This window comes from Salvelinus fontinalis, chromosome 15, assembly GCF_029448725.1.
Source record: "Salvelinus fontinalis isolate EN_2023a chromosome 15, ASM2944872v1, whole genome shotgun sequence".
In the NCBI taxonomy this organism is placed as follows: Eukaryota; Metazoa; Chordata; class Actinopteri; order Salmoniformes; family Salmonidae; genus Salvelinus; species Salvelinus fontinalis.
Window position 1 is genome coordinate 29,494,472 of NC_074679.1, and position 22,368 is coordinate 29,516,839.

Consider the following 22,368-nt stretch of genomic DNA (forward strand, 5'->3'; position numbering starts at 1 on the left):
CCAGTGAACTGAGATAAGGCGGAGCTTTACCTAGCATGGACTTATAGATGACCTGGAGCCAGTGGGTCTGGCGACGAATATGTAGCGAAGGCCAGCCGACTAGAGCATACATTTTTGCAGTGGTGGGTGTTATAAGGTGTTTTAGTAACAAAACGGATGGCACTATGATAAACTGCATTTAGTTTGCTGAGTAGAGTATTGGAAGCTATTTTGTAGATGACATCGCCGAAGTCGAGGATCGGTAGTATAGTCAGTTTTACTAGGGTAAGTTTGGCGGCGTGAGTGAAGGATTCTTTGTTGCGAATAGAAAGCCGATTCTTGATTTGATTTTTGATTGGAGATGTTTAATATGAGTCTGGAAGGAGAGTTTACAGTCTAGCCAGTCACCTAGGTATTTATAGATGTCCACATATTCTAGGTCGGAACCGTCCAGGGTGGAAAGCTCTTAAAGGCAAACCCCAAAAGACTCACAGTTGTAATCACTTCCAAAGGTGCATCTACATAGTATTAACTCGGGTGTGAATACTTACTATGTAAATGAGATATTTCTGTATTTCATTTTCAATACATTTGCAAACATTTCCAATAACATGTTTTCACTTTGTTATTATGGGGTATGGTGTGTAGATTGGTGAGAAAATACAATTTAATCAATTTTCAATTCAGGCTGTAACAATAAAATGTGGAATAAGTCAAGGGGTATGAATACTTTATGAAGGTACTGTATGTAAAGGCAAAACGGGGACGAGGGTTATATTTGAGTTTCACTGTGGCACGATTACAGGGTGTAATATGGGTTGTTGTGACTGCTGAGGGGTTTTTCCTTTAGTGTCTTACATGGTGCATAGATTGCTTTTTTCAAGATGACAGAAGAGCATAACCTCCTGTCCAACCCCATCCTCTCAGTCTTAGCCAACAACAATTGTAATCTCCTTTGCTCTAGAGGATCTTTCTTTGTGTTTTCATATTATATATTTTTTAAATCTTGATTACTCCCCATGATCCTTCTGTTTGGCCTCCTTCCTCTCTTCCCCTGACAGAAAAAAATAACATCTGGAGGGGCCAGACAAGTTATAAACCGCAATCACTTTCATTATACTAAAATAACAAAAGAAGCTGAGGATTTGCTCTTTTGTATTAAACGATGATAACAAGGAGTTAAAACGTAATATTAATATTAGTAATCCTTTGAATCTTCTGTGGTGAGCGCATAAACTCTAGGAATTAAAGACACTGGCAAGTGCCAAGGTAAAAAATTGCTTGGGATAAGAAGCAAAAAGTGATGCCATGTATTTTGATGTCATTCTAATTACAGCGATGGATGTGCTTTTCATTGTTCCTGAGGGAAAACAAAGGTAGTAAATCCCTTTGTTTTTGACTTTGCCTGAACAACAATATCTGTGCTATTTATTTGACTCTTACATACAGTACCAGTCAAAAGTTTGGACACACCTACTCATTCAAGGGTTTTTCTTTATTTCTACTATTTTCTACATTGTAGAATAATAGTGAAGTCAACAAAACTATGAAATAGCACACATGGAATCATGTAGTAAACAAAAAAGTGGTGAACAAATCGAAATATATTTTATATTTGATTCTTCAAAGTAGCCAATCTTTGCCTTGATGACAGCTTTGCACATTCTTGGCATTCTCTCAACCAGCTTCATGAGGTAGTCACCTGGTATGCATTTCAATTAACAGGTGTGCCTTCTCAAAAGTTAATTTGTGTAATTTCTTAATGCGTTTGAGCCAATCAGTTGTGCTGTGACAACGTAGGGTTGCTATTCAGACGATAGCCCTATTTGGTAAAAGACCAAGTCCATATTGTGGCAAGAACAGCTCAAATAAGCAAAGAGAAACGACAGTCCATCATTACTTTAAGACATGAAGGTCAGTCAATCCGAAAATGTCAAGAACTTTGAACGTTTCTTCAAGTGCAGACGCAAAATCCATCAAGCGCTATAATGAAACTGGGTCTCATGAGGACTGCCACAGGAAAGGAAGACCCAGAGTTACCTCTGCTGCAGAGGATAAGTTCATTAGAGTTACCAGCCTCAGAAATTGCAGCCCAAATACATGCTTCACAGAGATCATGTAACAGACACATCTCAACATCAACTGTTCAGAAGAGACTGCATGAATCAGGCCTTCATGGTCGAATTTCTTCAAAGAAACCACTACTAAAGGACATCAAGAGACTTGCTTGTGCCAAGAAACGAGCAATGGACATTAGACCGGTGGAAATCTGTCATTTGGTCTGATGAGTCCAAATTTGAGATTTTTGGTTCTAACCGCAGTGTCTTGTGAGACACAGAGTAGGTGAACGGATGATCTCCGCATGTGTGGTTCCCACCGTGAAACATGGAAGAGGAGGTGTGGGGGTGCTTTGCTGGTGACACTGTCAGTGATTTCTGTAGAATTCAAGGCGTACTTAACCAGCATGGCTACCACAGCCTTCTGCAGCGATACGCCATCCCATCTGGTTTGCACTTAGTCCCACTATCATTTGTTTTTTAACGGGACAATGACCCAACACAACTCCAGGCTGTGTAAGAGCTATTTTACCAAGAAGGAGAGTGATGGAGTGCTGCATCAGATGACCTGGCCTCCACAATCACCCGACCTCAACCCAATTAAGATGGTTTGGGATGAGTTGGGCTGCTTTTCCTTCACTCTGCGGTCCAACTCATCCCAAACCATCTCGATTGGGTTGTGCTCAGTATATGTGGGAACTCCTTCAAGACTGATGGAAAAGCATTCCAGGTGAAGCTGGTTGAGAGAATGCCAAGAGTGTGCAAAGTTTTCATCAAGGCAAAGGGTGGCTACTTTGAAGAACCTGAAATCTAACATATATTTTGATTTGTTTAACACTTTTTTGGTTACTACATGATTCCATGTGTTATTTCATAGTTTTGATGTCTTCACTATTATTTTACAATGTAGAAGGTAGTAAAAATAAAGAACAACCCTTGAATGAGTAGGTGTGTCCAAACTTTTGACTGGTACTGTATAGTAATGGTCTTGTCCTATTTTGCCTCTAAAAACAAGGGGTCCACCCCCACCATCTCATTGTACCTAAAGGACTTGTTGTTTACTGATGACTGTTTTAAACATCAGCTGGTCAGTGAAGATTTTCATGAGATGAAGCCATTTCCATCCTGTTTAACCCCAAATTATCTCTTTGAAATAATTGTTGAGGGCAATAACAAAATCTGCTGTGAGTAGTGCTTTACTGACACTGTATGGAATCACCCCCTTTTACACGTCTACAACTCCCAACATCTTGATCCTTTTTGGCCTTATCACAATCCAAATCCCTGCGTCTCAGAGGTGGCTCTCAAACAACCCTGAACTATGAGTTGATCTTGACCCCAGTGAACTGACTACGGTCCCTGTTTGTATACAGTAATGGGAATGGAAATCCCTTATCAATTATCACCCATCATAATACTTAGCAATACCTATCCATAACCCTATGAGCACAATATGATGAAAAGACATTGAAAATACGTCTTTCAACCAATTTTGCTCTCTGGGTGGGAAGGCAAATAGGAAAAGAGCAGTTCAATGCAAACATCAAGAATAACCCCTGCTATATGACATATGTCATCCTATTATTCATCCCATGTCTGAATCATTCTGTGTATGTATTCTTGGATCAGGAAGCAGTTCATATTTAGATTGTTGTGTCAAATAGACCACTGAACCAGTGGAGGCTGTTGGGGGGATGGCTCATAATAATGTCTGGAAGGTAGCGAATGGAATGGCATCAGACACCCATGTGTTTAATGTAGTTGATACCACGCTATTCCACTCCAGCCATTTCCACGAGCCCGTTCTCCCCAATTAAGGCGCCACCAACCTCCTGTGTGCTGAACAGTTGGCTAGACACCAGAGAATACTGCTTATATAATTAATGCAGCCAGATGTTAGGGTTGTTGTTTGAGTTTCGTCATGGTATATGTGTGTGTGGGGTGGAAGCAATGACTGTAGGCTATGAATGGGTGGAGAGGATGGATAGGTGGAGTTTGTCAGATTTCTTTTTCACGGCCACTCAGTACACCAATTGGTCGAAAAGTGCAAACCCCGCCTATCCTAGTTGGAGCACACGCCCTCATCTTGTTGTGGTTATGCTTTGTTAGCCAGCTACTGTTGTTAGCTAGCTAACTATCGTTGGTTATCACAGGGAAAGACGCATTTAGCCATCTTATTTGTATCTTAACAAATTGCCATACTTACTATTGAAGATGAATAAGACAGCCGTTTGATTCGAAGGATATCCCTTCTCTCAATTCATAGGTAACGTTAAGTAACATAGTTAGCTAACTTTAGCTACTATAGGCACTGCAGTTTGCTATCAATATTGGCAGTTAACTCTGAACATCTAGCGTTATTCGCCTGCTACAACGGTAGCTAGTTAATGTTATTGCGTATTTCAAGTAATATTCACTAACCTTGTGTCTGGCATTCGCCAAGTAGCTAGTTAGCTATCTCCATAGATTAATGTAGCTAGCTTATATTATGTTTTATTGGTAACCTTGTTGCGCTAACGTTGCTAGCTAGCCAGGTTACTAGCCATCATTGTTTACATTTCCGAGTCAAGGTTACTTCGTTTATACAACATCTACTGTAGCTATGCAATAATATTGACCTGACTACGAACTTAGTCACCACTATATACCACCACTAATGACACAGCCAGGCAGCCAGCTCTCTTTGTCAGCAGTTGAAAACTTAGCTTATACACCTGTTGACAACCATGTTTGGTAGGTTGAGGGAGTTTGTTCCATTTAATTATGTGTTGTTGTTTTTTACAATACATTAGGTGTTTCATGATATTCTACATTGTTTATCAATATTTTCGTAATATACCTGGCATTGGTGTTTATTCAACTGCTGTCTTTGTATTGAGTACATCTGATCTCCTGCAGCATTCATTTTATGGCAGACAAATGACACAAGCTGCCTCTTAGATCTTGTCCTATAGGATGACACGGAGGTGTACTGCGGCTCCGGGGAGATGACCTGCACCCCCCTAGGGCATGGTCAGGATGGGGCCAGATGTGCCCCTGCTCAATGAATACAAACAGGAGTTCTTCTGGAAGCGCTTCCCTCAGACAGTGCTGGGGGGTCCGCGCTTCAAGTTGGGCTACTGCGCCCCGCCTTATGTCTATGTCAACCAGGTGGTCTTGTTCTTGACACCATGGCTGTTAGGTGGCATTGGCACACTGCTGTGCCAGCTGCAACTGCTGGAGGAGCTCCACGCTGCCATGCTCTCTGGTCTGCTCATGCTTGGGGCAGCAGTGGGTGTGCAGGCTCTGGCACTATACGCTGCCCGCAGGAATGGCATGGTGGAGCGGCTGGGAGTGCCCAACATCCTGGCTGATGAGGAGGAGGTGGAGTTCACCCACTGTGTAGGCCCAGAGACGGTGAGGTTCATCGCCCCGGGGAAGAGGTTTGGGCTGAATGTGGTGCTTCACACCGTGCTGGCAGGGGCCCTCTGTGGCCTGGGGACATGGTATGTGCTCCTGGGCAGGTTGACTGCACTCTATGGCAGTGTGGGTGTAGCCTTGGTGGTATTTGTCCTGAGCTGGGTGACTCTGTGTACAGCGGAGTACTCCCTTATCGTCAACACGGCCACAGAGACGGCCACATTCCAGGCACAGGACACCTATGAGATCACCCCACTCACCCGACCACTCTACATATTAGCTTTCATAGCTGTGGACCTAGCTGATCGGTAAGATAGAAATAACTAAATTGGCCTCAATGACTGTTCTGAAACTTGTTATGGATACATTTCAGAGATTATTCATGACATTTTGTGACTCTTTGCATCTTGATTTTTTCCCCATGCTGGTATCCAGATTTACAGGTCCAGTGCCAGAGCTCCAGCTAACCAGTCAGGTGCTTCATGTGGTGTTCCTGGTCCTACCTCTGCTGTGGGCGCTGGGTATGTTGTCACCACTGGACGCCCTCCTCCTTTGGGGCATGGAACAGGCTCTGGTGTTCGGTTTGGGCGGCTCTCCTATGTCCAGTAACCTTAGGTATATTTTCCTTGCTACATCAGTTGTTTTTGTCAACATTTACTTTGTCAACATGTAGTTACATCTGATTATACTTGCCACTGATTAGGTTCCCTGAGATCTTTACCATATGCCTGTTTCCTTGGCATGGTTGAGCGTGAGCAGCTCTTCTCTGACTCTGTGTGCTCTCTGTCCTTCCTACAGATTGCTGGGGATGTTCGCCATGTCTGTATGTGTTACTATTTGTACCTTCTTCATCCCGTCCACCTTGGGTGTAGTCCTCTTCTCGATGGCCATGGGGTTTCTGCTTAGTTTGGATCTCAGCCAGTTTGGGACATATTGTGGAGGAGGGTCCAGGGGAGCCTGTGGTGACAGTGGATGGCGTAGGGGGGCATCACCTGCCCCTCCCAGCTGGTTTGGCTGGCGGCTGGGCTGCAGTGAGCTGCTGCTCTACCTGGGGATGCTGCTTGGGGCCATGACTGAGGCAGGGCTCTTACATCACTTCCTCAGTCCCTCCCAGACCCAGAACTTGGCCAGGGGTTCTCAAGATGCTGTCAGTTACCTCCTCATCACCCTTTTCATCGTCTGCTGGGCTCTCCGAGAGATCCAAGGAGCCTATGTTTTTGGAGGAGTGTTCCTCAACCCACTGTACCCAAGAGGAATGGCCAATGTCCGGGTGTTCAAGCAGCGGAGCAGGGGTCTCCACGTGGCTGGGGCTATCAGGAGGGTGCTGCTCAATCTGGGTGAGCTCATATTTTTAATATAGAGCTTGCCCTGTCATTACTGTAAAACTATACATGCATCTTATTACTTTGTTTTACTTTGCAGTGTCTCCCTTTGCAATGGTTGCTTTCCTGGCTCTGGATGGCTCTGTTCAGCAGCTCCACACAGCCTCTCTCAGCGTGGGATTCACCCGGGCCTTCAGAATGGTACACATGGATTCTCTTATGTAGAACCTAATCCTCAGACTGTTATTAATATGATTTAGGTCATGATGATTGAGTCGTGGGTCTCTGTGTTGTGCAGGTGTGGCAGAGCTCTGAAGATGCCCTGCTCCAGATGGTGGTGGTGGTGTCAGTGAGGCTGGCTGCAGGGGACACCAGACTGCCTGGGTGGGACAGCGTGGGCACAGGGGTCCAGCTCCTTCTAGTAATAACATATTCCATGACTTCTGGCATAGAGCTAGTTAGGCATGACATTTAGTAAGGTCACAGGTTAAACATTGTCATGCTTAAGTCATTGATTCATTGTCTAGTTGTTGTTGTTTTCCCCAGAATGTTTTTCTCCACTGAAAACAAAATCAAAGCAGTACTACTGAGTCATGGTTCAATCACACTCTTTACATCCCTCTTTGCCCTACCCAGGTGGGCCTGCTGAGTGATAGGCTGCTCCAGTTCCTGTCCAAGCTGAAGTTTGCCCTGGCCGTGCTGGTGACCTCCTGGACAGAGAAGAAACAGCGACGCCAGTCGGCCGGGACCCTCCTGGTCCTGAACGCCTCCCTGTGTCCTCTGCTGCTCTCTGTGGTGGTCCTGTCAGCCATGCTCTCTGCTCCTTTGCTGCCCCTCTTCACCCTGCCCATCTTTCTGGTGGGCTTCCCCAGGCCTCAGCGCAGTTGGCCTGGGCCCGTGGGCACCGCCTGCCCCTGTCCAGACTCCATCTACTACCAGCAGATGAGTGGGAGCCTGGCCTGTGCTCTGAGGAGCGCCTTTGCCAGGGGATCACTTGGTTAGTGGGTCTCACTCTTTAGTTTTCTCCCTCTTACTTTCTCACGGTCTGTTTTTCTTCTTGAAGGTTTTTCCCATTCATTGGTGCCGTTAAAGTGCTTTGATATAACTGTTTAATAATTTCTAGACATGGCTTTGTGTGTGTGAAAATAATGTAGCTTATACAAGATTTAATGTTTTTTTTTGTACAAAAAAGGAAAAAAACGGACATACGTTGGTGTTCTGTTCTTACTGCTAGTGGTTGGAAAATCCTTTTCCCAACAGTAGGGTAAAAGAGTAAACTGAAAAAACCTAACGCAGTATCTCAATTAAATGATCTATGCTCTATTGTGGAATGTATACTATTTTCCATGTTACTGATAGTATACATTTCACAGTACAAAGCCTAGATCATTATATTGATATACATTATGTGTTGAGCATATGTTCTCAAGGTGTTAATAGTGCTCAATCACAGTGACACTGAACTTTTAGATCAGCCGGACAGGGAATGTATGCAGATGAAATAGCTGGGTGGGGGAGCCTCTTATGGTTTCAGATGAGTCGCTCAGTAGAGCCGCTCGGTATAATGCAAGCTTGCAGGATCCAGTTGTGCTTCCCGTGAAGTGATCTGAACAAAATCACTCTGATCTGTGTTAATTACATCAGTGTTTCCACACCGTTAACCTCGTAATACTCTTAACCTAACTGGAGCCACTTCAAACATGTTGTTCAGTGCTCTATTTTCTGTCAGGAAGGGGGCAAGGAAAAAACAGCAAGTACAAGCTTCATTATTTATGGGTTGACGACTCAAAAGAGACAAACTGCTACAGGGATGTCATCACTCCATCTTATTGTTTTCTTGGCTAGCTGGGGGTGCCTGAGCTGTGATGTATAATTTAGGCTAAGCGCTTGTTGGGTCTTGATACACACAGTAGAAAGAGGAGGGTTTGGAGTGTAGTGTTCTCTTTTTTTCTTTGCCCCCTCTGTGACATTGGGGGCTGCGCATCAGTGAGCGGGAGCGGAAAACGCACAGCGTGTCACTTCCCATCACGAGGCGGCGTCTGACTATTCCGAGACGTCGCTATGGGATATGACATTATCCTTGAGCCATGAGAACACTACTCAAACTTGAAACAAAGCAACCGTCGCTCTGCCACTACCATTTCACAAACAACATCCTGTCCTTTCTCCCTTCTCTTAACCAAAAATGAAAGGCCCCCTTGTACAAAGTCTAAGAAGAATGAATATTTAGAGACTAGTGGAAAGTCCAGGGCAGAGAAGGAATTCAATATTTAGATCTCTGTGCAGTCAGGCGGTTTAAACTGTATCATGACCTTCCTGTACAACTGGAATGGTAAGCATCAACCTGCAGCTCATCCGGCAGCCAAGTTATCCATAGAGTCAGCCGAGAGACTCACTACTGATGCTAAATGAAAGGGCTGTGTGACCAGGAGGCACTCGTCTATGTTGTATGGACTCCAAGCTTTATCATCTCCAGACCACAGAGGACATCATCTCTCTGACTGCATGACCTATAATAATAAATTACCACTGGGATGACTGGGACCAAATCTAACACCACTCAAAGGCTGTGATGAGAATATGCTATGAGTAGAGTCAGCCTTGTCAAAAAGCTTGGCTGGGGGTAAGTGTATGAAGAAGCTGATAGGCCTAAGCTTGTTTTCTTTCCTCCCCTCGTAAGGTGCTCTGACTCCTGGCTCCCATTTCCTGGGTCGCTTCCAGGACCGTGTGGTTTGGATCATGATCTTAGAGCGAGGATATGGCTACTGTACTGTCAACATCAAGGTAGTGGTTCTTTAAATGGTTGTTATTTGTTTGAATCACTAATTTGGGGTGAACAGGCAGTGTAGACAACAGATTTGACTTTTTTTTTGTTTCAGGGTCTGGAGCTGCAGGAGACCTCGTGCCACACGGTGGAGGCTCGGAGGGTGGATGAGGTGTTTGAGGGGGCCTTTGAGCGCCCTGAGCGGCTCGGCCTCAACCAGGGGATAAACCTGCACTGGGGTAACGCCCTCACCCCATGTGCTGCCCTGCCTGTGCGCGTCTACTCCGACGCCCGCAATGTGCTTTCGGGCATCATTGACTCGCATGACAACTTGAGGAAGCTCCAGGATGACTTCCTGAAGGCCCTGGTGTGGCTGCTGCTGAGGAACTGTGTCCAGAGACTAAAGGCATTCCCCTGGGGCACTGAGGAAGGGACAGGGGGCGGAGGCAGGAAGTCCCAGTCCTCCCAGCTTGGCCAATCGACTGTCACCCAGCCTGCGGAGGCTATCATGGTGGAGTCCAACATCTCCTCTCTCAAGTTTAGACGGGACAGCTCCAGTTTGACCTCCTTTGGGGACTGGTCAGATGAGGATGACCTGTTTGGGCCTCAGCCGGCCAGGCGGACAGTGGCGTTGGTGAGTACGGAGGCCCAGCTGGGACACACAGTGCTCCAGACAGGCCCCTCGCTGCCAGGCTCTGTGGAGATGGACAGTCTGTTTGAGAACATGGCCCTCTCTGCCCTTCAGCCCTTGCAACCTCTGGGTTTGGGTCTGGGTCTGCCAGCTGTGGACAAAGGAAGGAACCCTGAAGTCCCCCCCACAAAGTCCTCCGGCACCTTGGCCCATGAAAACTTCAGTTCCCCCCACTCTGAGCTGTTCAGCCTGCCCCCTGGGTGGAGGACAGCCCCCTTGTTACCATTCCGGTTACAGCAGCTCAGGCCTTTGTTCCCTGAGGAGTGGTTTCGGTTCACTTTGGGAAGGTTGGCGCTGGCCGTTCAGGACGACGCTTCGGAGGATGTGGTCAAAGCCCTGAAGGAGGATGGGGGGCTGAGGGACCTCCATGCCCAGGTGGCACTGTCATGCCTCATCTCCCTGGGGGCAGAGTCTGCCTTCACCAGCCCCAGCTATGTGTACAGGGTGTACAGTGGGGACGTGCCTTGGACAGAGGGGCTGAAGTGGCTCTCTGAAAACAAAGACCTTTACCAGCTTGCACTTAAGGCTTTCAGGTAAAGAGGGCAGGGGTGAAACATGGGTGTAGTTTGTGCCCAACTTAGAGAATCTAAAACTTGCAAACTGGATGTGTGTTATACATATTTAATGTTTATATCCAAAGCTTGTCCCTGTAACTCCTGATCTATTTGCTTTCAGGTACAGTTTCAAGCTGCTGTTTGATCAGGCGAGTCTGGGGCCCATGGAGAGTCTTGATGAGCTGTTCAGCACCCTGGAGGAGTATGAGAGGGACTGGTACATCGGCCTGGTGGCTGAGAAAGGCTGGCAGGACAGTGTCCTACAGGAGAAACCTTTCCTCTTCTCACTGGGCCATGACCTCACCATGGTAACCTTACTGACCACACTGTTTTTCTTGTTACTAAGTAACTCACTATGGTAACCTAACAAACACATGTTCTTTGGATTAGCCATAAACTTGGTCTTTGTTGGTAGCATGTATTAAGTGGTCCTGTCTTTGGCAGTGGTCAGTACAGTAAGTGACCTCTACCTGCTTGTCTCCTCTCTCCACAGGGCACTTACACGGGGCGGGTTCTGTCCCTGCAGGAGCAGCTGGTTCAGGTAGGCCATCTGAACGGGGAGGGGGTGCGTGGCCAGTGGGCTAACCTGTCCTGGGAGCTGCTCTACGCCACCAACGACGACGAGGAGCGCTACAGCATCCAGGCTCACCCTATCATGCTGAGAAACCTCACTGTCCAGGCAGCCGATCCCCCTCTGGGGTACCCCATCTACTCCTCCGTCCCACTGCATCTCCCCTGCTTCTAACACCCAAACCTCGTGCTCTCCCTGGGACCTTCAGACTCCTCTGCTGGCCCCCTATAAACACCGTCTCTGGTTTGCCCAGCTTTATCACTGGGTAGGCCCTATATTGTGGCCTGTATGTGTAACCCGCCTATTTCACTAGGGTATCCTAGGAGGGCACCTATAAGGCAGATCCAAACAAATGGTTTCATTCACAGCACAATACTTATGTTGAAAATATTTACGTAACTTTTCTTGTACGAATTACCAAATGTGTGGTACTAGTTCAAACAATGAAATGTGAGTGTTCTGGGATAAATCTATATTTACAAGGGATATGTTTGTTCTGAATTATCATTCACATACTCTGGAGCAAACAGTTATCACTTGTCAATGAAATGTTTTCTTTTTGTACTGTAACGTTAGTTGCAAATGTCTGTTTTTATCCAACTTATCCGTTGTACTTAAAGTGATCAGATACAACCACCTTCCGCAGAAGAAGACCGCCAACACAGTGCTCCCAATTACATGATGAACTTATCTTAAATATTTTCCCTCAAATACTGCTATGTAATGCTCCCAAAGGCAAAAAGGGACAACGAATTCGCTTTTTCGAGGATGTGCCTTGGGTTGGACTTTGCAGTCTTTGTAATGTGGTTAGTAATTTTTGATGCCATCCTTTTGTTTACAGTTCACTTGTTTACAGTTGAAGACAAAATTGTATTTGTCATGTTCTCCTGTATATACTGTTTTCGTATACTGTGATTTGTGTATGGTGTGTAATTGTACATACATAAAATAGATTTTTTTCCCCCCAAAAGAAACCTGATCTGTTTACTGGAGATTTATCAGTGCTATAGACATTCATTACAGATTTGTGGTTAGTGCATTACCTAATTATACTTCACCTTCCAAAAAAATACCTATGACTAATTAGAATTAAGATTATTTTTCCGTCATCCCTATTCTTCTGCCTTGTAAATAGCGCTGCCAGCCTTTTAAAGCTTCCTAAAATATTTTCCTTTCACCTAAATAGAAGAGGCAATTAACCCATTTCAATGTGGAGCTCAAGCATTAGGAATGCAACAACATCATTGAAGTGCTCTTCAGGAAGTCTTGGGGATTGTTAAGTAAGCAGAGTCTGCATCCTGTAAGAGAGTGCTTCGTTTAAAAAGAAAAAGATTTTTAAATGCAGATAGCCGCAGCGTTTTATGTCCTGGGAAGATACTGTCAATCAAGAAACAAGTTGAGGCTTTTGATAAAATATTAGATGGCATCTGCACACTAAACTTGTTAATTAAGTTGCCTTTGTGGAATGTTTAATGACACGTTTGACAGTGTGCATTTTCTTTCCATCTTTGCTTTATCTTGGCCAGGTCGCAGTTGTAAATGAGAACTTGTTCTCAACTGTCCTACCTGGTTAAATAAAGGTGAAATATATATATATATAGATATATTTTATCATTCTTAGACATACCCGTCTTGAGCATTTCTACAACACAACGGAACCAAAGGGTGACATTGTCCATCCAAACCCTGACACTAAAATGTCTGGTCAGTCAGAACATGACCTTTCTGCGTGGCCCTCAGCTGTCACTGTCTGGCAGAGGCCACCAGACGTAGTGGTCAGTAAGTCAGTTACTGCCGCTGGGAAGCAGTCATGCTCACTGCTATACCCTGGGTAGTGCCCACCCCCTTCTCTTTATCACACTGAAGCAAGGTCAGTAACAGCTGAGCCCCCCAGCTGCTAAGAGACAGCTCTAAATAGTGTCTGCCACACTCTGCTTTCCTCAAGTATTTTCAGACTGTTCACACAGACTCCCCCTATCCATGGCTTGGAGAGGCAAGGTACACCTTAGAAAATGTGACAGCAAGCCCATGTAGGAACAATGTCTAGTGTGATTCACCCATTCTGTCAGAGTGCTGGTCCTCCGTGTAATACACTGAGCTCTGAGTTATAGTCATTCTATAAGCAAGACAAAAAATGTATAGTTTGCGACTCAAAAACCACATTTCTAATCGACATGTTGAGAGACCTACAATAAACCAATACAAACCATGCCAACCTTGAAGTTCTGCACCCTCTTCCTGCCCAGTACATCAGTGATGAACCAGGCCCAGATGGGAGCATACTGCCACACATAGTTGAACAGCAGAACATATTTATGCTGTAGTAGTTTATGTGTCGGGGGGCTAGGGTCAGTTTGTTATCTGGAGTACTTCTCCTGTCTTATCCGGTGTCCTGTGTGAATTTAAGTATGCTCTCTTTAATTCTCTCTCTCTCGGAGGACCTGAGCCCTAGGACCATGCGTCAGGACTACCTGGCATGATGACTCCTTGCTGTCCCCAGTCCACCTGGCCGTGCTGCTGCTCCAGTTTCAACTGTTCTGCCTGCGGTTATGGAACCCTGACCTGTTCATCGGACGTGCTACCTGTCCCAGACCTGCTGTTTTCAACTCTCTAGAGACCGCAGGAGCGATAGAGATACTCTTAATGATCGGCTATGAAAAGCCAACTGACATTTACTCCTGACGTGCTGACTTGCTGCACCCTCGACAACTACTGTGATTATTATTATTTGACCATGCTGGTCATTTATGAAAATTTGAACATCTTGGCCATGTTCTGTTATAATCTCCACCCGGCACAGCCAGAAGAGGACTGGCCACCCCTCATAGCCTGGTTCCTCTCTAGGTTTCTTCCTAGGTTTTGGCCTTTCTAGGGAGTTCTTCCTAGCCACCGTGCTTCTACACCTGCATTGCTTGCTGTTCGGGGTTTTACGCTGGGTTTCTGTACAGCACTTTGAGATATCAGCTGATGTAAGAAGGGCTATATAAATAAATTTGATTTGATTAACAGTCTACCAGGTGATACACATCTCCTTGGCGCCATTGGTTATACCCACCAGGATGAGACACACACAACGACTAGTAGACATCTTGTGTTGTTGGTCCCCAGCAGTGAGAATGGCCTTAGATAGGAAAGGGATGAGAAGTAAATTAATGTTAATTAAATTAACACTTTCACAAAAATGCATGGTCACCTGAATGACAATTATTTGAAGGACCATTGGCTTTCCAATGAATGTGTGTCTGTGACATCTTGACAAGAACAACATTTGTGATGCAATTGTAATGTGTCCAATGTCAATCAAACATTCAGTATGAATTCAGCAAAAATGTAATATGCGAGTTAAACCTTTTAATGAATTCTCACAAATTCTTTCACACTTCCTCTGTGAAAGTGTTCTGGACTATCTGTGACAGTACAGGCCCTGGACATACTGTGCTGATGAGTATCCTTGGGAAGTCAACTCTGGGCAAAGATAATTGAAGAAGCCCTGTGGACAGAAGTGATTGTTATCTCATGTCTCACTCAATGTATGTGTCTAGATGGTGCAGCCCATGGTTGAGCTCACTCGAAGAGCATGTTAACTGGTAGAGTATCACAGTTGCCAGGGGTGCTGCTTACAGTCACTACACTGCATGAGCCTCTCTGCATCATGTGGGGCAACACCTGCTTGGTGAATGACACTGTGCCCAGGAAGTTGTGTTCCATCAGGACCTGGTACACATCTACACTGGTCTCCAGGGACAGAGAATGCTGGCTGCGGCCACCATTGTTAATCAGGATGTCAATCTGAATGGGCATAGAGAGGGAGATAGGAACAAAGCAAGCCAGCGTAGACAGATGGGATGAGTCATGACTCATATCACCAATTATTATTATTATTTTTTAAGGAATTAATTAAATGTATTCATTATACACAGGTAGGATATTCAAATACTGTCATGGGTATAACACAAAAAAAACACACCCAGAATAAGAGAATAAGAAAACACAGTCTATTTTCGGCTGGTGCTAAGGAGCCGCAAGTGTCAAACGCACATTACTTTGCAATTTTGTCATGTAAAAACTGGCGCACTAGCATTTCCACCCCTTACGCCAGGTTCGGCATTTTACCCATCTAACATCAGCTTGCCTGCTTTGTGGTGGGAGGGATGGAAATATTTGAGGTGTGTCCTTAAAAACATGCACCAATATGCCAATTTCAGTCAGAGCAACTGAAATATTGAGAATTTATTTGACCAAGAAAGATGCCTGAATCTCAGTTAAATCATCCAAGGGAGCTAAACAGCGCCTCTCTTTCTCAGTATGTGTACACCATGTATCTGATGCTGTCAGGACCAAATGATTATGGCATGTCATACTATTTCTGGCCAGACAGCATCAGATACATGGGCAACATATAGGCCGTGTCTAGACTTGACAGTTCATGCAGCTTTAGTATTCTGATTAGAGTTCTGATCACGGAATTCTGAACGTGTCATTTGTCTACACTTACTTTAACGTGTCATTCGTTTACACTTACACTTTAAATGTGTCCACAGTGTGTCCGGATAACCTTTTCCTTGGCTATATTAAAATCCCAGTATGCATCCTACAAGTGGTGGAATAGGCAAAATATAATAGTTTAGTTTATTAATTCGACCATTTAAAAAAAAAAACAAGCACACATAAAACTTGAAAAATCCATACATACACATGAGTAAAATCAGAGGATAACACACAATAAAGTCTGGGACTTATTCCATTGTGGTCCACTCTGAGGCTCCGGTATACAAGAAAGTACCTTTCCCAGCATTACTCCTGAACCTGTATAGGCACACATTAGCAACATCTGATCTGGTGCAGTGATTGTGTGTATCCCTAACATCCTGAGAGCTCTGGAGCAGGATTTAATGAAGGATCTCTCTGTACTTTGCTCCATTCACCTTTCCCTCGATTCTGACTAGTTTCCCAGTCCCTGCCACTGAAAAACATCCCCACAGCATGATGCTGCCACCATCATGCTTCCCCGTAGGGATGGTGCCAGGTTTCCTCCAGATGTGGCGCTTGGCATTCAGGCCAAAGCCTGGTTTCATCAGACCAGAGAATCTTGTTTCCCATGGTCAGAGTCCTTTAGATGCTTTTGACAAACTCCAAGCGGGCTCCATGTGCCTTTTACTGAGGAGTGGTTTCCGTCTGGCCACTCTACCATAAAGGCCTAATTGGTGGAGCGCTGCAGAGATGGCTGTCTTTCTGGAGCTCTGTCAGAATGACCATCGGGTTCTTGGTCACCTCCCTGACCAAGGCCCTTCTCCTGATTGCTCAGTTTGGCTGGGAGGCCAGCTCTAGGAAGTCTTGGCGGTTCCAAACTTCATCCATTTAAGAATGATGGAGGCCACTGTGTTCTTGGGGACCTTCAATCCTGCAGAAATGTTTTGGTACCCTTTCCCAGATCTGTACTTTGACACAATCCTGTCTCGGAGCTCTACGGACAATTCCTTCAACCTCATGGCTTGGTTTTTGCTCTGACATGCACTGTCAACTGTGGGACCTTACATAGACAGGTGTGTGCATTTCCAAATCATGTCCAATCAATTGCATTTACCACAGATGGACTCCAATCAAGTTATAGAAACATCTCAAGGATGATCCATGGAAACAGGATGCACCTGAGCTCAATTTCGAGTCTCATAGCAAAGGGTCTGAATACTTATGTGAATAAGGTATGTTTTTTATTTTTAATACATTTTCAAACATTTCTGAAAGCCTGTTTTTGCTTCGTCATTATGGGGTTTTGTACTTAGATTGATAAGGATTTTTTAAAATCAATTTTAGAATAAGGCTGTAAATAAAGTAATAAAATGTGGAAAAGGGAAGTGGTCTGAATACTTCCCGAATGCACTGTATACCACACACACATTGCTAAAGTAGACATTAACACTTTCTCTTTATATTGGATCTTTTTCAAGCTCCTGTGAAAAGTTTGGATGTGTGCAAAAACCCTCCATAGTCTATGTTGTCTTAGGCCTAATATTACACGCCCACGGGGAGCAATTATGGTGCCTGTAACTGTATTTAGATTATTTTAAAATAAGTTGTTTTGTTGTATTAGACTTTGATTAGAATTATTCAGTGTCTTTTTAGATCTTATGAATAGTGAATTTAATCTTGATTATTGACACCGTTTGGTCTATGGCTCAGACATAATGCATTTTAGGCCTACTGTAGGCTTATGTCAGTGTAAATGCTATGTAAGAATATATTTCCATATTGAAGCCATGCATTTAATTAGAACAATGTGGACTACAAACATGTTCAACATATTTAGCAAATATGGGATATCCTATATTTTGTTATTTTGTTTCTGTAGGCTATAATGGACTAACATTCTAATTGGAATTGATGACAACACAATACATAAAATACTAAATACACGGATTAAAGCAACCACATATTTAGCCATGGAGCACATAATTCTGGTTGTGAAAATAGCACAAATATTTCTGACACACCCTCAAACCTATATCACCTCCAGCACTAAGATTTACCATTGCGTTAGGCTTTGTAATATAGTCCTTAGAATAAGACAACACATCTAATAAGACTGAGCTGTACTGGACTTAGCCTTGAATTACATTTTCATGTTGAGCATGTGCATTGAATACAATGTCTTGTCTTTTAAATAAGTAAGGCCAGTCTGGCCAGACTATTAAGTAAATGCTAAGAAACTATGTCCTACGTGACTAATGCCTGGTTACTTCTTAAACCTTGATTGAGTGGTTAATCAATTGGAAATCGTCAGACACTAAGTTGAGTTGAATTAAGCTTACTTAAAATCCCACTGAAATAAAGAGTGATAAGGGAGAGTTATAACTTGCCAAATTGCTGGATAGCAGTTTTAGTTTTTGCCTCTCCAGCAAATCAAGTGGAAGTACAAGAATATGCTTCTCTTGTAAATTGGAGCGCTCTTGGGGAAGAAACATTTAAAATGTTGTTAACTGCTCAGGAATTGAGGGGCTAGGTGTATAAAATCACAATTACAGCTGTGAATGTATTGAAGTGGTAGACTATGAAATGTTCCATTCTTAAGAGTAAAGTTAATTTTCTTGATTTATTTTATTTAACCTTTATTTAACTAGGCAAGTCAGTTAAGAACAAATTCTTATTTACAATGACGGCTTACCAAAAGACAAAAGGCCTCCTGCGGGGACGGGGGCCTGGGATTAAAATAAATAAATAAATACAATATAAATATAGAACAAAACACACATCACAACAAGAGAGACACAACACTACATAAAGAGAGACCTAAGACAACAACATAACAGCAAAACATAACAACACAGCATGGTAGAAACACAACATGGTAGCAACACAACATGACAACAACATGGTAGCAGCACAAAAACATGGTACAAACATTATGGGCCAAAATCAACAACACAAAGGTCAAGATGGTAGAGACAACAATACATCATACAAAGCAGCCACAACTGTCAGTTAGAGTGTCCATGATTGAGTCTTTGAACGAAGAGATTGAGATAAAACTGTCCAGTTTGAGTGTTTGTTGCAGCTCGTTCCAGTCGCTAGCTGCAGTGAACTGAAAAGAGGAGCGACCCAGGGATGTGTGTGCTTTGGGGACCTTTAACAGAATGAGACTGGCAGAACAGGTATTGTATGTGGAGGATGAGAGCTGCAGTAGATATCTCAGATAGGGGGGAGTAAGATCTAAGAGGGTTTAATCAAGCGATGGTGTGCAAGAGCATGTGTGGACTTCATTAGACTGCAGAACCTTCTCACTCACCCAACCAGTGACGTTTCACCCGATCCAACTCATCCACACAGCGGGCTGATAGAATCAGACGAGACCCACATCCAGCTAGTTGGTAAGCCAGCTCCTCCCCTATAGCACTGGAGGCTCCAGTGAAAAACACCACCAGTCCTTTCAACTTGGTCTCTAGATAGGCTACAGTAGGGTGTTCACTGTTCATTCACCATTCTATTTGAAGGGAAATAGAATGGTGAATGAAGAGATTAGGCTGGTTCCACCAGGCTAGGGTTCTTCAACCTCTGACCTGAAAATACTGGGAAACAATACCACAGACAAAGATTATGGATATACTGACAAGAAGATACATGTCTCTCTGCCCTAACAATGGGAGTTGTTGTCCACAAAGCTGCACTACGGGCTGTCTAGCTCCCGCCTACCCTTTCTTTTGATTGGTGGATACATCTCATTATTGTAATCCCTTTTTAAATATTTGATGAGAGAGATGCTATGCTACTAGCCTCAGTCGCTCTTCCTCTCTGCTACAGCCTTGTTTGAGGGTGCTGGTGCAGGGTCATATTGTTTCATAGTACAGTTGTGGCTTTCATATGCCCTATTACCGGGCCTCATGTATCAATATTGCATGGAAACTATTCTAAAACACTACTTAAGAACTGAATTTAAAATGGTCAAACGCATAGAAAAAGTATGATTTATCAAACAATCCTATCAGTGTCTTACAAACACCGGTTGTAGAAAATAATAGATAAATACCAATTGTGCTCAGCCTCTTCTTCTTTGGTATTATGGCGGTCGGCAAACAAATATTATAGGTGCATGCCGCCACCTACTGTATTGGCTGTGTATCAGCCTACTATTCTGTAGTATGAATTAATTACACTTTGTGAAAAAATTGCCTTACCAACTAACCCTACACCCATTAAAACCTCATCACTACTCCATTACATTGGCCCTATCTGATCCTACACCAGGCCATCAGCCTGGGAGGATAGGACACTATTGTTCAAAACAGATTGTACTGCAGAAGAGTTACAATCTCTTACACCAGGTACTTTTCTACAGCTGCCACCACAACATCCATCCTCTGTGATTTACGTTCCATTCCTGCGGTACAGTTGACAACCATGGCCATGGAACCATCTTCCTCTACTACTCTCTTCACTGCCTCAGCATACGACACCTTATGCACTACTCTGATCCTGGCAACCTCAACCTGCCTTTCTCTCACCGGACACCTCTGATCTTCAGCACCATGAGTACTCATACAGTTTACACACACACACAACTTTTTCCACTGATACTACACATTCCTTTGTCTCATATCCTCCTGCATACTTCTCACATCTAGGAATCTCCCTCCTACACCCTACTGCCACATGACAATAAGCTTGACACCTGAAACACCATAATGGGTTCGCGACAAAAGCTCTCCTGGGATAACTGACCCATCCTAACTTGACTTGATCTGGTAAAAACATTCAAACTCAGTAGTACAGGCAGTGTCTTCTCTGTTTCAGACACCGGGAATCTTCAACTTCAGTTGGTCCTTGTCAACACTTAACGCCACTCCAGGTATCACTCCTTTCAATGGCACCATGCTCCTGAGAGGAAAGCAAATCACAGTTCTTGTCTCCAGTCATGTGGTGCGAAGCGCATACTCCCTCTGGATGGCAGAAACACACAAAAAATCTACACAATTCCCCTTACAGTCACTTTCACCAACCTCTTCTCCATCCAACCTGACATCACATATGGATCAGCCATAAGGCAAGGATCCATTCTCTCCAAAAAATCTCACACACTGGGCAAAAAACAACTTTATTACCATTAGGAAGAGGCTCAAACTCTGTGATCTTCACCGCACCTGACACCGCAGTTAATTCATCCTCACTCTCATCATGTTCAATTTCCTTCTTCCTTCTGCAGTACTCTATATTTACTCTTAATAGCTTCCACTTTCTTCCTTTTTTTCCTGACCGCCTTTTTACCGCCCTAAATGGGTTCCCCTGACTTTTTTTTTTTTTTTTTTTTTTTTTTTACCTTTATTTAACTAGGCAAGTCAGTTAAGAACAAATTCTTATTTTCAATGACGGCCTAGGAACAGTGGGTTTACTGCCTGTTCAGGGGCAGAACGACGGATTTGTACCTTGTCAGCTCGGGGATTTGAACTTGCAACCTTCCGGTTACTAGTCCAATGCTCTAACCACTAGGCTACCCTGCCATCTTGTCTCTCTCTTTTCAGCCTCAGTGCTAGTGCACAACCATGGCAGTTTTCATTTCGAAACGCCCCTAATTAACCAAATATTGTCAAAATCATCCCGGTACCATGATATACAAGGGCACAATCCAAAATAGTTAAGAAAAAAAACTTTACGAGACTGAAATAGAGGTGCTAGCGTCAGAGATTGAGTACAACCAAAATGTTTTATTTGGCTCGCTCAGTTGTGGCTTGACCAGTAAAAATAAAAAAGGACCATTAGGATAACTCAAGTTGCTTTAGCAATGGAAAATATACTTCAAATGAGTAAGCAACACTCACTAATAAGCCTTGCATACAAATCAAATCAAATTTATTTATATAGCCCTTCGTACATCAGCTGATATCTCAAAGTGCTGTACAGAAACCCAGCCTAAAACCCCAAACAGCAAGCAATGCAGGTGTAGAAGCACGGTGGTTAGGAAAAACTCCCTAGAAAGGCCAAAACCTAGGAAAAAACCTAGAGAGGAACCAGGCTATGAGGGGGGACCAGGATGAATATGTATGAACTTTCCAAATTGTAAGTCGCTCTGGATAAGAGCGTCTGCTAAATGACTTAAATGTAAATGTAAATGGGTGGCCAGTCCTCTTCTGGCTGTGCCGGGTGGAGATTATAACAGAACATGGCCAAGATGTTCAAATGTTCATAAATGACCAGCATGGTCAAATAATAATAATCACAGTAGTTGTCGAGGGTGCAGCAAGTCAGCACCTCAGGAGTAAATGTCAGTTGGCTTTTCATAGCCGATCAATAAGAGTATCTCTACCGCTCCTGCGGTCTCTAGAGCGTTGAAAACAGCAGGTCTGGGACAGGTAGCACATCCAGTGAACAGGTCAGGGTTCCATAGCCGCAGGCAGAACAGTTGAAACTGGAGCAGCAGCACGGCCAGGTGGACTGGGGACAGCAAGGAGTCATCATGCCAGGTAGTCCTGACGCATGGTCCTAGGGCTCAGGTCCTCCAAGAGAGAGAAAGAGAGAATTAGAGAGAGCATACTTAAATTCACA

At 44.0% G+C, this 22,368-nt stretch overlaps 1 protein-coding gene across 2 annotated transcripts; it reads left to right on the forward strand.

The window, feature by feature from the left end:
* The first annotated feature begins 4,083 nt into the window (after positions 1–4,083).
* Positions 4,084–12,730, forward strand: LOC129811740 (pecanex-like protein 4). 2 transcript variants are annotated; one of them, XM_055863293.1, is made up of 11 exons: positions 4,084–4,769; positions 4,977–5,743; positions 5,871–6,050; positions 6,234–6,772; positions 6,858–6,958; positions 7,056–7,178; positions 7,394–7,754; positions 9,438–9,541; positions 9,637–10,745; positions 10,888–11,074; positions 11,260–12,730. In XM_055863293.1, exons 2-11 carry the CDS (start codon positions 5,046–5,048, stop codon positions 11,509–11,511), a joined length of 3,654 nt encoding a protein of 1,217 aa, XP_055719268.1. In that variant the 5' UTR covers positions 4,084–4,769; positions 4,977–5,045; the 3' UTR covers positions 11,512–12,730. The 2 variants fall into 2 exon arrangements, with proteins under 2 accessions (XP_055719268.1, XP_055719267.1); XM_055863292.1 differs by having other exon boundaries at positions 4,084–4,302.
* Positions 12,731–22,368: the final 9,638 nt, after the last annotated feature.

Bases quoted from the DNA above. Each gene is read 5' to 3' on its own strand.
- LOC129811740 (XM_055863293.1), top strand. From the start codon at position 5,046: ATGGTCAGGATGGGGCCAGATGTGCCCCTGCTCAATGAATACAAACAG. The intron at 6,773-6,857 runs GTGAGCTCATAT...TTTACTTTGCAG, and splicing joins GAGGGTGCTGCTCAATCTGG to TGTCTCCCTTTGCAATGGTT. The intron at 10,746-10,887 runs GTAAAGAGGGCA...ATTTGCTTTCAG, and splicing joins CTTGCACTTAAGGCTTTCAG to GTACAGTTTCAAGCTGCTGT.